Source organism: Pezoporus occidentalis, unplaced genomic scaffold (genome assembly GCF_034315485.1).
Source record: "Pezoporus occidentalis ecotype Australia unplaced genomic scaffold, CSIRO_AGI_Poc_V1 ctg52, whole genome shotgun sequence".
Lineage (NCBI taxonomy): Eukaryota > Metazoa > Chordata > Aves > Psittaciformes > Psittacidae > Pezoporus > Pezoporus occidentalis.
The window spans coordinates 3555283-3567485 of NW_026915858.1; the positions used below are offsets into that span (position 1 = coordinate 3555283).

The following is a 12203-nucleotide window of genomic DNA, read 5'->3' on the forward strand; positions in this document are numbered from 1 at the left end:
ATAAAGAAAACAAACCTTTTCAATTTTTTCTTTATCAGACAGCAACCTGTCTGTTTTTGCACAGACTGGTAAAAGTCTACTGAGAACTTCTTTGTCAGAAATTAGTCATGGAATACACATGGGAGCAGCTCCCATGGTAAGTCTTAAAAGTGGTAGTTACCTCCATCAAATATGTAATGACAAGGTTACTGTTCTCAGTGGCTCTTTAACACAGCCACTGGGGGATGGCTTCTGGTCCAAATCTTAACCGAACAAGTGAAGAGTCTGCCTCTAAATTTGTGTTCAGGTGTTGAGAGACCTTTCTCAAAGACAAACCTTATTCTTGCCTCTCCCCTTTTATTTTTTCCCTCTCTAGACCTACTTTGGGATGGATGTTTCTGCTGTTGAGGATCCTGTTCAAAGAAGAGCTCTTGAAACAATGATAAAAACATATGGGCAAACACCTCGCCAGCTGTTCCATGCAGCACATGTTAGTAGACCTGGATCCAGGCTTATAATGGAAGGAGAACTTCCTGCTGCCATGGGATTACTAGTGCAGTTTGCTTTCAGAGAAACCAGAGAACACACTAAAGAAATAATATATCCAGTATGTCATTTTGATTTCAAGATGGCTTAATTATCATTCATATGCTGTAATTGTTGTACCATTGTGTTTACAGTTTTCTCCCTAAAACTACAACTTCCTACCCATATCATACTGTAAAGAAAATACACAAAAGATGGTAGTGAAAATTATTTTCATGGTTTTGATACATTTTGTATATATCTATATTTTGTATATAACTAAGATCTGAATTTCTTGGTTATAGCAAATAGATGTTGTAAGGCATTTCACTTAACCATTTTTATACTTTTAGTGATGAATTCTGGAATCTGTGTGGAAACCTATAGTAGATAACCACATATTGTGCTTTCTTCCATCTTTGTCCTACAGACAAAGAAACAGTTGAACGTTCTTCACTTTAAATACTTGTTTTTCCTAAAGTCCAGTGAGAAACTGAATCCTTGCACCTAAAGAAACCAGAATTTGTCACTACCTACCTAAACTGCGAGCTTGCTACCTCAGCCCTTAAAGAAGTGAGAGAACTCCCTTAAAGCTTATAGTTCAACTGATGACACTAGAGTGTTTCATACTTGTCTTTCTCGTGTTTTTAGAATACTCGCACAGTGCTTACCATGTCATTTCTTACAGGAATGTGATATGAATAATTCTCCCTTACTAATGAAATAATGTTTTCCTGAAAACTTTTAACCACTTTTTAATTTGACCTTTATCTGTGCTTGGTTTAGAGTCCGTTACCATGGATAAAAGGCTTGAAGTGGGGAGAATATGTTGGTTCCCCAAGTGCTCCAGATCCTGTTGTCTGCTTTAGCCAACCACATGGAGAAAGGTTTGGCTCTCTCCAGGCTTTACCAACTAAAGCTATCTGTGGTTTGTCCCGCAAGTTTTGCCTTTTGATGATATATAGCAAGGAGCAAGGTATGAATCTGTGCTTATTCTCTACATGTACAATACATGTGAAAATAAGCCATAAAAAAATTAAATCTAATGCTACTCTTATTCTCCAGTTAATTTCCCAAATTAAGTTACTTTTTCCAAATACTGATTTATAAATCCAGTAACAGCTTCCTTGTGTGTGGTATCTTTTCTGGAGGGTGGATTTTACTTGTAATTTTCAAAACTACAACAGAGGTTTCCTCTAAGTTGATATTTTTGATAACAAAACCAAGTAACCTTCTTGAAGGAGAGGGCACTGGAAAAGGATGCCCAGAGAAGTTGTGGCTGTGCCATTGCTGGAAGTGTTCAAGGCCAGGTTGGATGGGGCTTTGATCAACCTGGTCTAGTGGAAGGTGTCCCTGCCCATGCGAAAGGGGTTGGAACTAGATGATCTTTGTAGTTTCCAACCCAAACCGTTCCACAATTCTATGAAGTTATGAACAATCTATCCTCTGTCTGGGAAGTATTGTCAGCCTTTTCCCCTTTTCTCCACTTGTAGTGGAGAACATTTCTTCAGAAAAGCTTTGTCCAGATTGCAAACTGTCTTTAGAGAACACTCAATGTTTTAATAGTTTCTGAAAGCTGTTTATAATATACTATGGATTAAGCCACAGCCCAACAGAAAACATCTTGTTTTGTAACTTCAGGGGGTTTTATATTCGAGGTTGTGGTAAAACATGGAGCTGAGATTTTTATTGTTGACTAAAAAAAGTGATCAACTTCTTGGTTGCACATGCAATGCAATATTGTGTGCCTTCCTTCAGGTGTGAGAAGCATGCACAGCACAGATATCCAGTGGTCAGCTATCCTGAGCTGGGGATATGCTGATAACATTTTAAGACTGAAAAGCAAGCAAAGTGAACCTCCAGTCAACTTTATACAGAGTTCACAGTTCCATCAGGTAAAAAAAAATCAGATTTTTTCTGCAATTTAATACTGGCAATTTAAGTGGTGGCCTCACCTGGCAGAAAGTATTCTTTCTTTCATTTTTCTTGGAGATGAGCATCCCAACACCACTGTCTAATTTGTTTCATTCTGCTTTGGAGTGTGTCTCATTGCTCTAGTGTGTATCATCCCTGAATTTGCTCCTGTACTAGGTAAAGATACCTTTTGAATGCCTTTGATCTTTGTACTCTTACCTCCTATGGAATATTGGTGTGCATTTATAACAGCTTAAGTTCTGGGTCAAGAAGAATACAGGAAAAAATTATAGATGCTTCACGTTAGAAGTAGAACTCCTCTATAGCTTAGAATTCCTCTGAAAAAGAGTGTCTAAAAGATTGTTGGGGAACACCGCATAATCTCTGTGCTCCAGTGGTTGGTGAGATTCTACACAAAAGATTTTGGCTGATGATATGGTTGTAGATCTATACGTCTGCAGTGATTCTCTGCTCTAGCTGTAAATTATCGGCTACACAGAATTTTCCTCTTTGCTTGGTTTCCAAAGTAATAACAAATATGACCTAGAGCAGCAGGTATGTTTTAACTCCTGGATTTCTTTAGCTTAGGTATTTTATATGTCTTTCCAGTCAGAATAGTTTCTGTTCTAATTTTTTCTGGCTTTGTTTTGTTTTTCCAAGGTAACAAGTTGTGCTTGGGTGCCAGACAGTTGTCAGCTGTTCACAGGCAGTAGATCTGGTGTCATCACAGCATATATGAACAGATTTACTAGTAATACGGTAAGTTCCATTGGATAGGATTTATATTTAAGGATTTAGCTGTATTCACTACTTCAGCTTTTCTTTAAACAGGAAAAGTGAGAAAAGGGGATTGTTATATTTGGAACAATTTCTAAAAAGATTTTGAATTTTTAATTCTAGCTAAATATAATTTTTAAAAAGATTTAAAGTTCTTGTTTAGTATTCTTTGACATTGGTAAATAGACTTATCTCAGCATGTTTGTATTTGGTTTTGTTTGTTTTGTTTTTGTTTTTTTTTTTTAAGATGTTCTCATACTGCTAGCCTCTAGTCAGCCTTCATCATCTGAATACACATACAGCTCCAGCTATATTCAGGTTAGGGCTTGGAACTGAAGCACTCTGGCACAATGAAGTCCCCTACATTAGGGAGTAACTCCTGTGAATGATAGAGAGCTTTTCAAAGCCTAATTGAAACTGCGGAATGCATTTTCCCAAAGTAAACATTTCAAATGTAGAAGACACTTAGACTATGAAAAAACAGGATGAAATCTCAGACAATATATATATTAACCACAAAGCCGTTTTCTTCACTTTGTCCTATTCCCCAAGGGTAAAAGCTGTGAGGCGGGAAGGAAGAAGAGTAACTTGCATTACTTAATGCATTAATGGAAGATACTGAGATACTAGTAGAGATCACCCTAAAACTATGTGGTAACAACCATGGTATAAAAACATAAATAGAAATTGAAATTCATCTTCTGGTTCAGACCAAATTTGAGTTCTGTCTGACTTTGCCAGCAGTAACTTCTACTGTTCATGGTATTAACAAAGATTTTGCAGCTTTCTTGAGAGGTAATTTTTAGGTATCTGTAGGGTTACCTGTAATAACTAAACTGAATTCTCAAATTTAGGTTAATGCAGATAGATACAGGTATTGGCAAACACATTTACAGTATTGTGCTCCTTGATGCTCTTCAATCACTGCATTAGCATGGGCAAGAAGGAACCTTGGTATGATCTGCTATGCCTATCCAGTTTCCTGTTTTAAATGACGGCAACAGCAGATGCTTAGACTGGGAAAAGCACAAACAGTTCAAGCAAGTCAAGCTTCAGTGAGTTGGATCTGAAGTCGGGCACCTTAACTGCTCACCAGAATAGTGAATTTGTAAATAACCTGTATCAAGACTTAGATGCCAGTTAAAAGGTTTTTGGAGTCCTAAAATAGAAATATATTTGCTTCTGCAATGCTGAAAAGAAACTCTAGTAGTGGGGTTTCCCTGCATTTCCTACAAACAAGTGATTTTTTGTTCAGCTATGCAGATGTTCTCTTTGAGACTCTCTTCGCTGAATTTCTCAGTGCTGACAGTTTTACATGCCCCAGGCAGACTGACCTTATGCCAATTTTGCAGCTCCTGTTGTTGAGTTCAGTTACCCGAGTCAGGGCTGCAGGGAATGCAAATACGCTTCCTAGCATCTGTTCTGTATGCATCTTGTCAGCTGTTCACTCATAGAGTGAACAGTGTGTTATAATGCAGTACTTGAAACATGAATATTTCACCCTGCTTCACATTTAAAATTTCAATGCATAGACATAAAACAGATCATGTTGTTAATTGAATATGGGAATTCAAAAGCGTACTGCCAGAATTCAAAAATACCTCTGTTCTTTATCTCAGTTGCTCTGTTTCTTCCTAGCCTTTAAAATGGTCAAAAACCAGTGAAGTACTACTTTGAAACTGTGATCTATCTTGACAATAAGTCATACCTTCGAGAAAACCCCAGCTAAGGTTTTCTGGTTGTACAAGCTACTCTAGCCTCCATTTGCTGACTATTGGGGTTGTCTTGCAAACAAAGAGAGCGTGCTTTAATGATCTGTTTGAGTAAAACTGGCAGTGATTGTCTAAATGCTCCACTCAAATGCTGTAGGCGATCATTTTGGGTAGCCAACAGAAAGAACTGCTATTTCAAGGTAGATGCATACCTGCATGTTTTACCACATCTGAATACTGGTTTAGTGGTTGTTATCAAAAAGCAAGTGGGAAGTAAAAAGGGGATGTTATTTTAGCCATTAGGTAATTATTTCGTAACTTATTATACCTTAATACAGTTGCTGCTAAAATTCTAAAAATGTGAGGACACAAGCAGAAAAAGGCTCTGTTCTTTTACAAAGATTATTCTAATCTCTATACAGCCAGTTGTCCTAAAGCATTAGTATTCTGATTAAGCAGCTACTTCAATTTACCCAGTTTTCAGGAAGTCTGAATCATTTAAAATCATGTAACTTGAATAAGAAGTATTATTTAGTGTTAAACTTGCTGCTTAGTTTTTATCTGGATGTTTCTATATTTAAATTGACTTCCTGCATGTTTTTCTATCTTGGTATCACTGAAGGACTTGGCACCAATTTGAGGAATTCCCAGTAATTCCCTGTACACAAAGCAATAAGTGCTGAGCTAGTTTTTCTTTCAGTTTCCAAGTACTTCCTCTGGATGCTAAAATATTGAGACTGTCATTTTGCTGTCATGTAGAAATGGCAGTCTTGTAGAAAACAAATCATCCAGTTTTGAGGTGTGTAATTGAGACAGAAGTACAATAGTTCATTTTGATTCATTAGACCACATCAAAAATGTTTGTTTAGACTAATGCACTGGAAGCAAAATGTTGAACATTAATGATCATGTTATAAAGCAGTACACAATACTAAAGCATCAACAACATCATTAAAAGCAATAGGAACCAATTTTTGAAATCTAAGAATGAAACTTGTCCCTAAGCTTATCCTTTTTGAGGGGGAAGGGGGGAAACCAACCAAAACCAGCAACCCACCACAACAAAAAAAAAAAAGAAAAACCAAAAACTTTTTTTTTTAAATGAGTTCATGTTTTACCTTGTTCTTTTCCAGCCTTCAGAGATAGAAATGGAGTCTCAAGTCCATCTGTATGGTCACACAGCAGAAATAACAAGCTTGTTTGTGTGCAAACCATACAGTATAATGATAAGTGTCAGCAAAGATGGAACCTGCATCATATGGGATTTGAACAGGTACACCTACATATGTAACTTTTTCCAATGGCTTTAGTTTAAATGCCTGTTCTCTAGCTTCAGGGTATCTTTACCCTTTTAAAGTTAACTCTGTTTTGTGTATATTTTAATGTGAAGTCAAACACTTACTGGTTTGGTTTTTTTTTTCCCACGGACAGTGCTGAAATTCTATAATGAATATGAAAAATACAATCATCATGCAAAATGCTGATTGAAATTAATATAACTCTTAAATATTTTCCTCAAAGAACCTTTTCTGTGTTTCAGTCTGAATTTCAGGCTTGTTTTCTTTATTTTCTTCAGGCTGTGCTATGTCCAGAGTCTGGCTGGACACAAGAGTCCTGTGACTGCAGTTTCAGCTAGTGAAACAACTGGTGATATTGCAACAGTTTGTGATTCAGGTATATTTTTCAGTGGAGAAAACTGTTCTGTCTTGAGGACCAAATCTATCATGAGTCTTGCTATTAGTTACCGAATGTGTATTAATCATCTGAGGATGAATTTGGTCATATAGGAGCACTCTTTTTTTTTACATAGTAACAAAATAAATTTATCCAGAAATTATTAGGTAGATGTTGTTGGAGGAAATACAGAGATATAAAAGCTAACAGCTTGATCTCTTCATAAAGGACTTAAAATTTCAGTGGATTCCTGGGAGACCTAAATTCTGCAAAGTTGGCCAAAATGTTGTTATTCACTCTAGTAATTGTTCTTATATCACTTTAAATGCTTCCGTATCCCTAGAAGCAAGCATAGATCCTCCCCATCTTATTTTAAACCAGGTTTTTGTACTGTCTTGTGTTCACAGAGTACTGTATCTCAATGAGGTCATTATGACCTGTTTGAGCAGTGGGGTTTTGAGTATCTTGTAAATTGTGTGCTCATTGACTTGAAGATTGACTGAGTATCTGTAAAGCAGGGCCAAGTCCTCACACCATTTTACTGTCTATAAGGATACCAGTGTGTATTGTTTATCTTGAGACTGGGCTCCATCTAAATGAAAGAATATTGTTCCACTGATCCAAGGAGGTACAGAATAAGAATGAAGAGAGCTTCATTTTGTTCATCCATATTGTTAGAAGGTGGTTATCGACCCAATTCTCATTTCATTTGGAGCAATCTTCTTTCTCTTTTGCCTTGAGTAAGAAGGGCCTTGCATAGTGCAGTATCTTTCAGCCACTGTAGTCCTCCATAGGCAGAACTGAAACGAAAACTGTTCCAAATCAGGGGAAGAAGCAAAGTAGTACAAGTGTGTGGTATTAAAAGACATAGCTTCAGAAACCTAGTATTTAAGTTTTAAACTGACATGGAGACTTTCAACTCCATTTCTATAGCTCACAAATCAGGTTGGATTTGGGTCTGGGTTGTTTGTTGTTTTGTTTTGGTTTTTTTTCCGCATGTTTTTTTTTTTTTTTGTTTGGTTTTTTTTTTCTGGAAAAGATGGTAATCTTTAATTGGTGAGGGATAACAGTTTCAATCCTTTTTAAGACAGAGCAGTAGTGGGGCTGTTAATTCTTTAACAGAATCAAATAATCCCAGATAAGATAACTGTGCTTGCTACTTCTAAGCATTTTACTTAAAATGCAAGCCAGGGTACAAGAACTAGCTGTTTAGAGTAGATAGTGTGAATTCCAGGGAAGCTCTTAGTGCTTTTCTGTTAGTACATGAAAATTGGTCATTAAATTCATATAGCATTTTTGTAAGTACAATGTTCCATAAACATGAAGTGGTATCTTCTAAATCACTGCAATGGCTTGGTGGTTTACATGCTCTCTGTCACAAAAGGAAAGAAGAGGTAATTGTTCACTGCATAACACATCACTCCAAGTCATTTAAACCTTGTGATATTTCAAGAAGTTTAATTCTTTAACACTTAAAGATTCTGTTGCATAGTCCTAGCTGTGGTCTTGATTTATTTTTAATGCTTCTATGCTATGTTCTGTTGCAGTTGGAGGGGGTAGTGATTTGAGACTTTGGACTGTTAATGGTGATCTCGTGGGACATGTACACTGCAGGGAAAGTATTTGCTCTGTTGCTTTCTCTAACCAGCCTGAAGGAGTGTCTGTCAATGTGATTGCAGGGGGGCTTGAAAATGGAGTTGTAAGGTAAGCATTTAAAACATTTTTGTTAAAATGCGTTGTAACTGAGGCTTACAATTTGAGAGCATGTAGCCAAAGATCATGCTGATATTTGGCTTTAAAGAAGGTGGATGAGCTGTTGTTCAGTTTCCAATCTTAGTAGTTGCTAAATAGACTGTTTATCACCGAAATGTTTTTAAAATTAAATGTGGAGAAAAATTACTTTCTTTCAGACTATGGAGTACATGGGACTTGAAGCCAGTACGAGAAATAACATTTTCGAAGTCAGCCAAACCTATTGTAAGGTAAAAAGATCTTAAGTATACAATAAATGGATTTTTCTCTTTAGAAAAAAAAAACAGCAAACAGAACCACAGCAAAATATCCTTGAGTGTTGAACATGGATTTGATATGAGAACAGGAGGTAAACACCCATGTCTAAAAAGAGCAATGCAATCCTGCTAATTATCCATGAAAGCAAAATAAACGCAAGTGTATTTGTAATGGCAATAATAACTAGATTCTGCTAATGACAGATAGAAGTAAGCAGGATTCTCTTAAGAACTGAACAATAGCTACTCTTCTTAATATTTTTTCTCCAGAATCTGTAAAAATCATGAGATAACTGTCACACTCCAACAGAGGAGGTTTTGTCTCCCCCAGAAATAAGTTTAAACACCACAATTGCAATTTTTTTCTAAGTCCCCTTGATGATTCATGTAAGCAGAATTATTCTCATGACAAAGAGTTTTCTGAGCACAGAAGATTGAGTCTTTGTCCCCAGTGGTACAGGAGGCTGCACAGAAGTCTTACAGTTATGCCAAAATTTTATCATCTTAGTGTAGTAACAAATCACTCTGAAAAAATGTTTTGACCATTGCTGAAGTATCATTTAAAACCCAAACCACTAATCAATGGTTTTTAGAAATGAAAAACATTGACTGATAGCAGTTACTGTCTTTGTTACCCCCTTTAAAGAAGCATATTTCACAAAGCTTGTTGATAAGGACTTAGTGGCTATTTAATAATTTAAAGTTTCCTGTTTAAATGAGACAGAAAATGGATGCTGACCTTCATACTCTCTAATACTACCCATAGCATGACTGAAGGGCTTTACTACTGCTATAGCTCAAGAAATGCCTGGCTGAACAAAAGTCCTGTCCTGTACCATGAAATAAAATGGATTTAGTTTCTGCCTTTGTCAGCAAGCAGGTTCAGAGGGCACAGAATTCTGCTGCTGAAAAGCCTTCCCTTCAGAAGTAGAAGGGGCAGCCCAGGCAAAGAGTAGGATTCTGCTGCTGATCCTACCTTTTTCTGTGACAGTGCAACGAAATAAGTACTATACTGCACATTGAACTGTTGGACAAAGCTGTAGTTCAGCCTTTTGGTTATAAAAATGAGTAAGTGGGTATAAACAAATGTATTACTGTGTAAATGTACTCACTAAGTCTCCCCTGAGAGCTAATCTTTGTTGGCTCTACTCTTAATGGGCTTTTTATGTCTTCCAGCATTTTAAATAGCCAAATCTAATATAAAAATAGATTGTCTTCTTGTTTTACAGCCTGACATTTTCCTGTGATGGTCATCACTTGTTCACAGCTAATAGTGATGGAAACGTTATAGCTTGGTGTCGCAAGGACCAGCAGCGTTTGAAGCTACCCATGTTCTATTCATTCCTTAGCAGCTATGCAGCTGGGTGATGACAATTTTGCTGCTAACTTGTCGCTGATGCACTTTAAATCCAAAATAGATCATAGAATTTCTTATTTAACTGGATTTTGAAGTAGTTTGTCTCTAGAATGACTGAACACATCTTTGATAAAGAGCAGTCTAAGGTGGTTGTATAATTATGTATGTGCATGCACAAACTTGAAGTATATCCAGGTCACCAGGAAGCTCTGGTCATATACTGCAATACCAGCAAAGTGACTCGTAAATGCTCTAACATACAAGTCAAATGCTGCAATATAAAACATAATAGTTTTTTTAAATCACTTCTGGGACAGAATTAAAAAAAAAATTAATAATGCTTATTCCCTCTTTTCTGTTGTAAAATACCGGCAGCGTTAAGTTCTGTAAATATCTATTAAAGTGTCAGCGTATGTATATCTGGTTTGTTGAGCGTGGTATCCTTAGCTCTGGGATAAGCAACCCAAAACTTAAAAAATCTAAGGCCACTTAAAATTGCTTTTTTGAGAAGCAAAGAACTCAGTAGGTGCTTTTTGCACCATCTTATGGTATAGTAATGCTAAAAGTTGAATTTCTGTTATCTTTATATTTGCAATTTTTGTCATTTATCTGTTAGCATAATAGTCTGCAACAGGCAAAATTAAAATTTGTCTTAAGTGATGGGTAGACACCTCATGGAATCACGAAGTAATGAGATCATGTTTTGTTTTTGTTATGTTTTTTTTAATGTGGTGTTAACTCCCAAACTTTGCAACACTTAGCTTTTGCAGTTCTGTGGCAGAATATATGTTATATACACCCACATCTTATCTTGCAGAGCTCTAAAAAAGGTGTTAAGGCACAGATGTGCTCCTGTTCTAGTGTCATTGAAGTTCAATACACTGTCAAATGTTTGAATCTAACTGCTTGAATAATCAATGTTCATAGGCATCAGATGATTTGGAAGAGTTTACACAGATGCACTGTGCAAATAGGTTAGTTATTCCTGGGTGCTATTTTTTTGAGGAGGAGAAAAATAAGCCTCCTTAAAGGCTTAACATTTGAGTTCTTAGGCCAGATCAAAAATTAGCGTTTCACTTGATGGATTTGAAGACCTCTAAGCCTGCCACCATGAATGGGTGCCTACCGGTTATGTGAATGGCAAAACAAGAATGTTCTGCAAGTCTGATGTCATTTTTCTTTTAAATTGCTTTACTTTTTAATCACTGGCATGTTCTGTGCTTGCCATACAGATGAACTGCTATGTTTTCTTATATGAGGGTTTATCTGCCTTCACAACATTGTATATGAAATTGTCAAATTGTGAGGAAGACAACATAGAGGGAATCTTTCCACTTTTGAAAATTCCAAACAGCCTTCAGAGAGTCTTGTAACTTCCTGATTGAAGAACTTTTCAAACTAGAAAAACTTAAGAAATATTCTCATGGGCCATGGCACATTACCTTGGTTTTTTGTTCAATTAAGCAAGTGGCTACATACTGTATGAATTGAATTTTAAACTGTGTATATTGTAGCAGCATCGTATGGGTTGGATTTAGTCATGTTTTTCACTGTCTAAATGTTAATGTAAGGTCCAAATACAGACTGAAAAGCTTCATAGCTCGTGTTGAAGTGATGTGCTTTATCTAAGAGAAAAAAAATCCACACTAATACTGTGGTTTGGGGGGTCTTTTTGTGCTCTCTGATTTGGGGTGTTGCTCACAAAGGCTTATTTTTATAAAGTAGACTTCCACTTGTTACAAATCAATATGCAAAATTGTTGGCCTTGTAAAGAGTGCAATATTATATATTTTTATGTAAAAGTAAAAATGATTTTTTTGAAGCAAGGAATATTTATTCAGCTTAACATTCTGGAACTATTCAGATAACATTGCAATAGTATCTGTGCATGACATGTACTGAAATTTCATGTAAATGTCACATTCCACACTGTCTTTGTATATATATAGTCTTTGTATATATACCGTCACATTGTTGAGTAATAAACAGATCTTTGTACCAAATTGTTTGATATTAGAAACATAGTTTTGGCTTAGTTTCACCTCTTCTATTTTAGGGACCTTGCACAACTTGCTCCAAATCAATTTCTGCTGGTTCTCATATCTTGCATATTTTAAAAATCATGAAATGGGAAAGTTCTGTTCATGGACTACATCATGTGGCTGTCAGACTGGATGGGAGGGGTGTAGGACTGCTGCAAGTGGGAAGCCCTAGGCATGTTAGTTTGCACATGTCTGTATGTCCTTTCTTCCCACA

At 36.4% G+C, this 12203-nt stretch overlaps 1 protein-coding gene across 8 annotated transcripts in view; it reads left to right on the forward strand.

Annotated features, from left to right (window-relative positions):
• The window catches only part of LYST (lysosomal trafficking regulator), an 81858-nt gene extending 69908 nt beyond the window's left edge, over positions 1-11950 (forward strand). For 7 of the 8 annotated variants that reach the window (XM_062637412.1, XM_062637416.1, XM_062637417.1 and 4 more), the window contains 9 exons: positions 356-586; positions 1291-1480; positions 2263-2399; positions 3079-3177; positions 6041-6180; positions 6484-6581; positions 8129-8285; positions 8492-8563; positions 9820-11950. In XM_062637412.1, coding sequence (XP_062493396.1) covers positions 356-586; positions 1291-1480; positions 2263-2399; positions 3079-3177; positions 6041-6180; positions 6484-6581; positions 8129-8285; positions 8492-8563; positions 9820-9958 — 1263 coding nt within the window. In that variant the 3' untranslated portion in view covers positions 9959-11950. Of the gene's footprint in view, positions 1-355; positions 587-1290; positions 1481-2262; positions 2400-3078; positions 3178-6040; positions 6181-6483; positions 6582-8128; positions 8286-8491; positions 8564-9799 lie in introns of all 8 variants that reach the window. The other variant, XM_062637418.1, reaches the window with a different exon arrangement.
• The last annotated feature ends 253 nt before the right edge of the window (positions 11951-12203 follow it).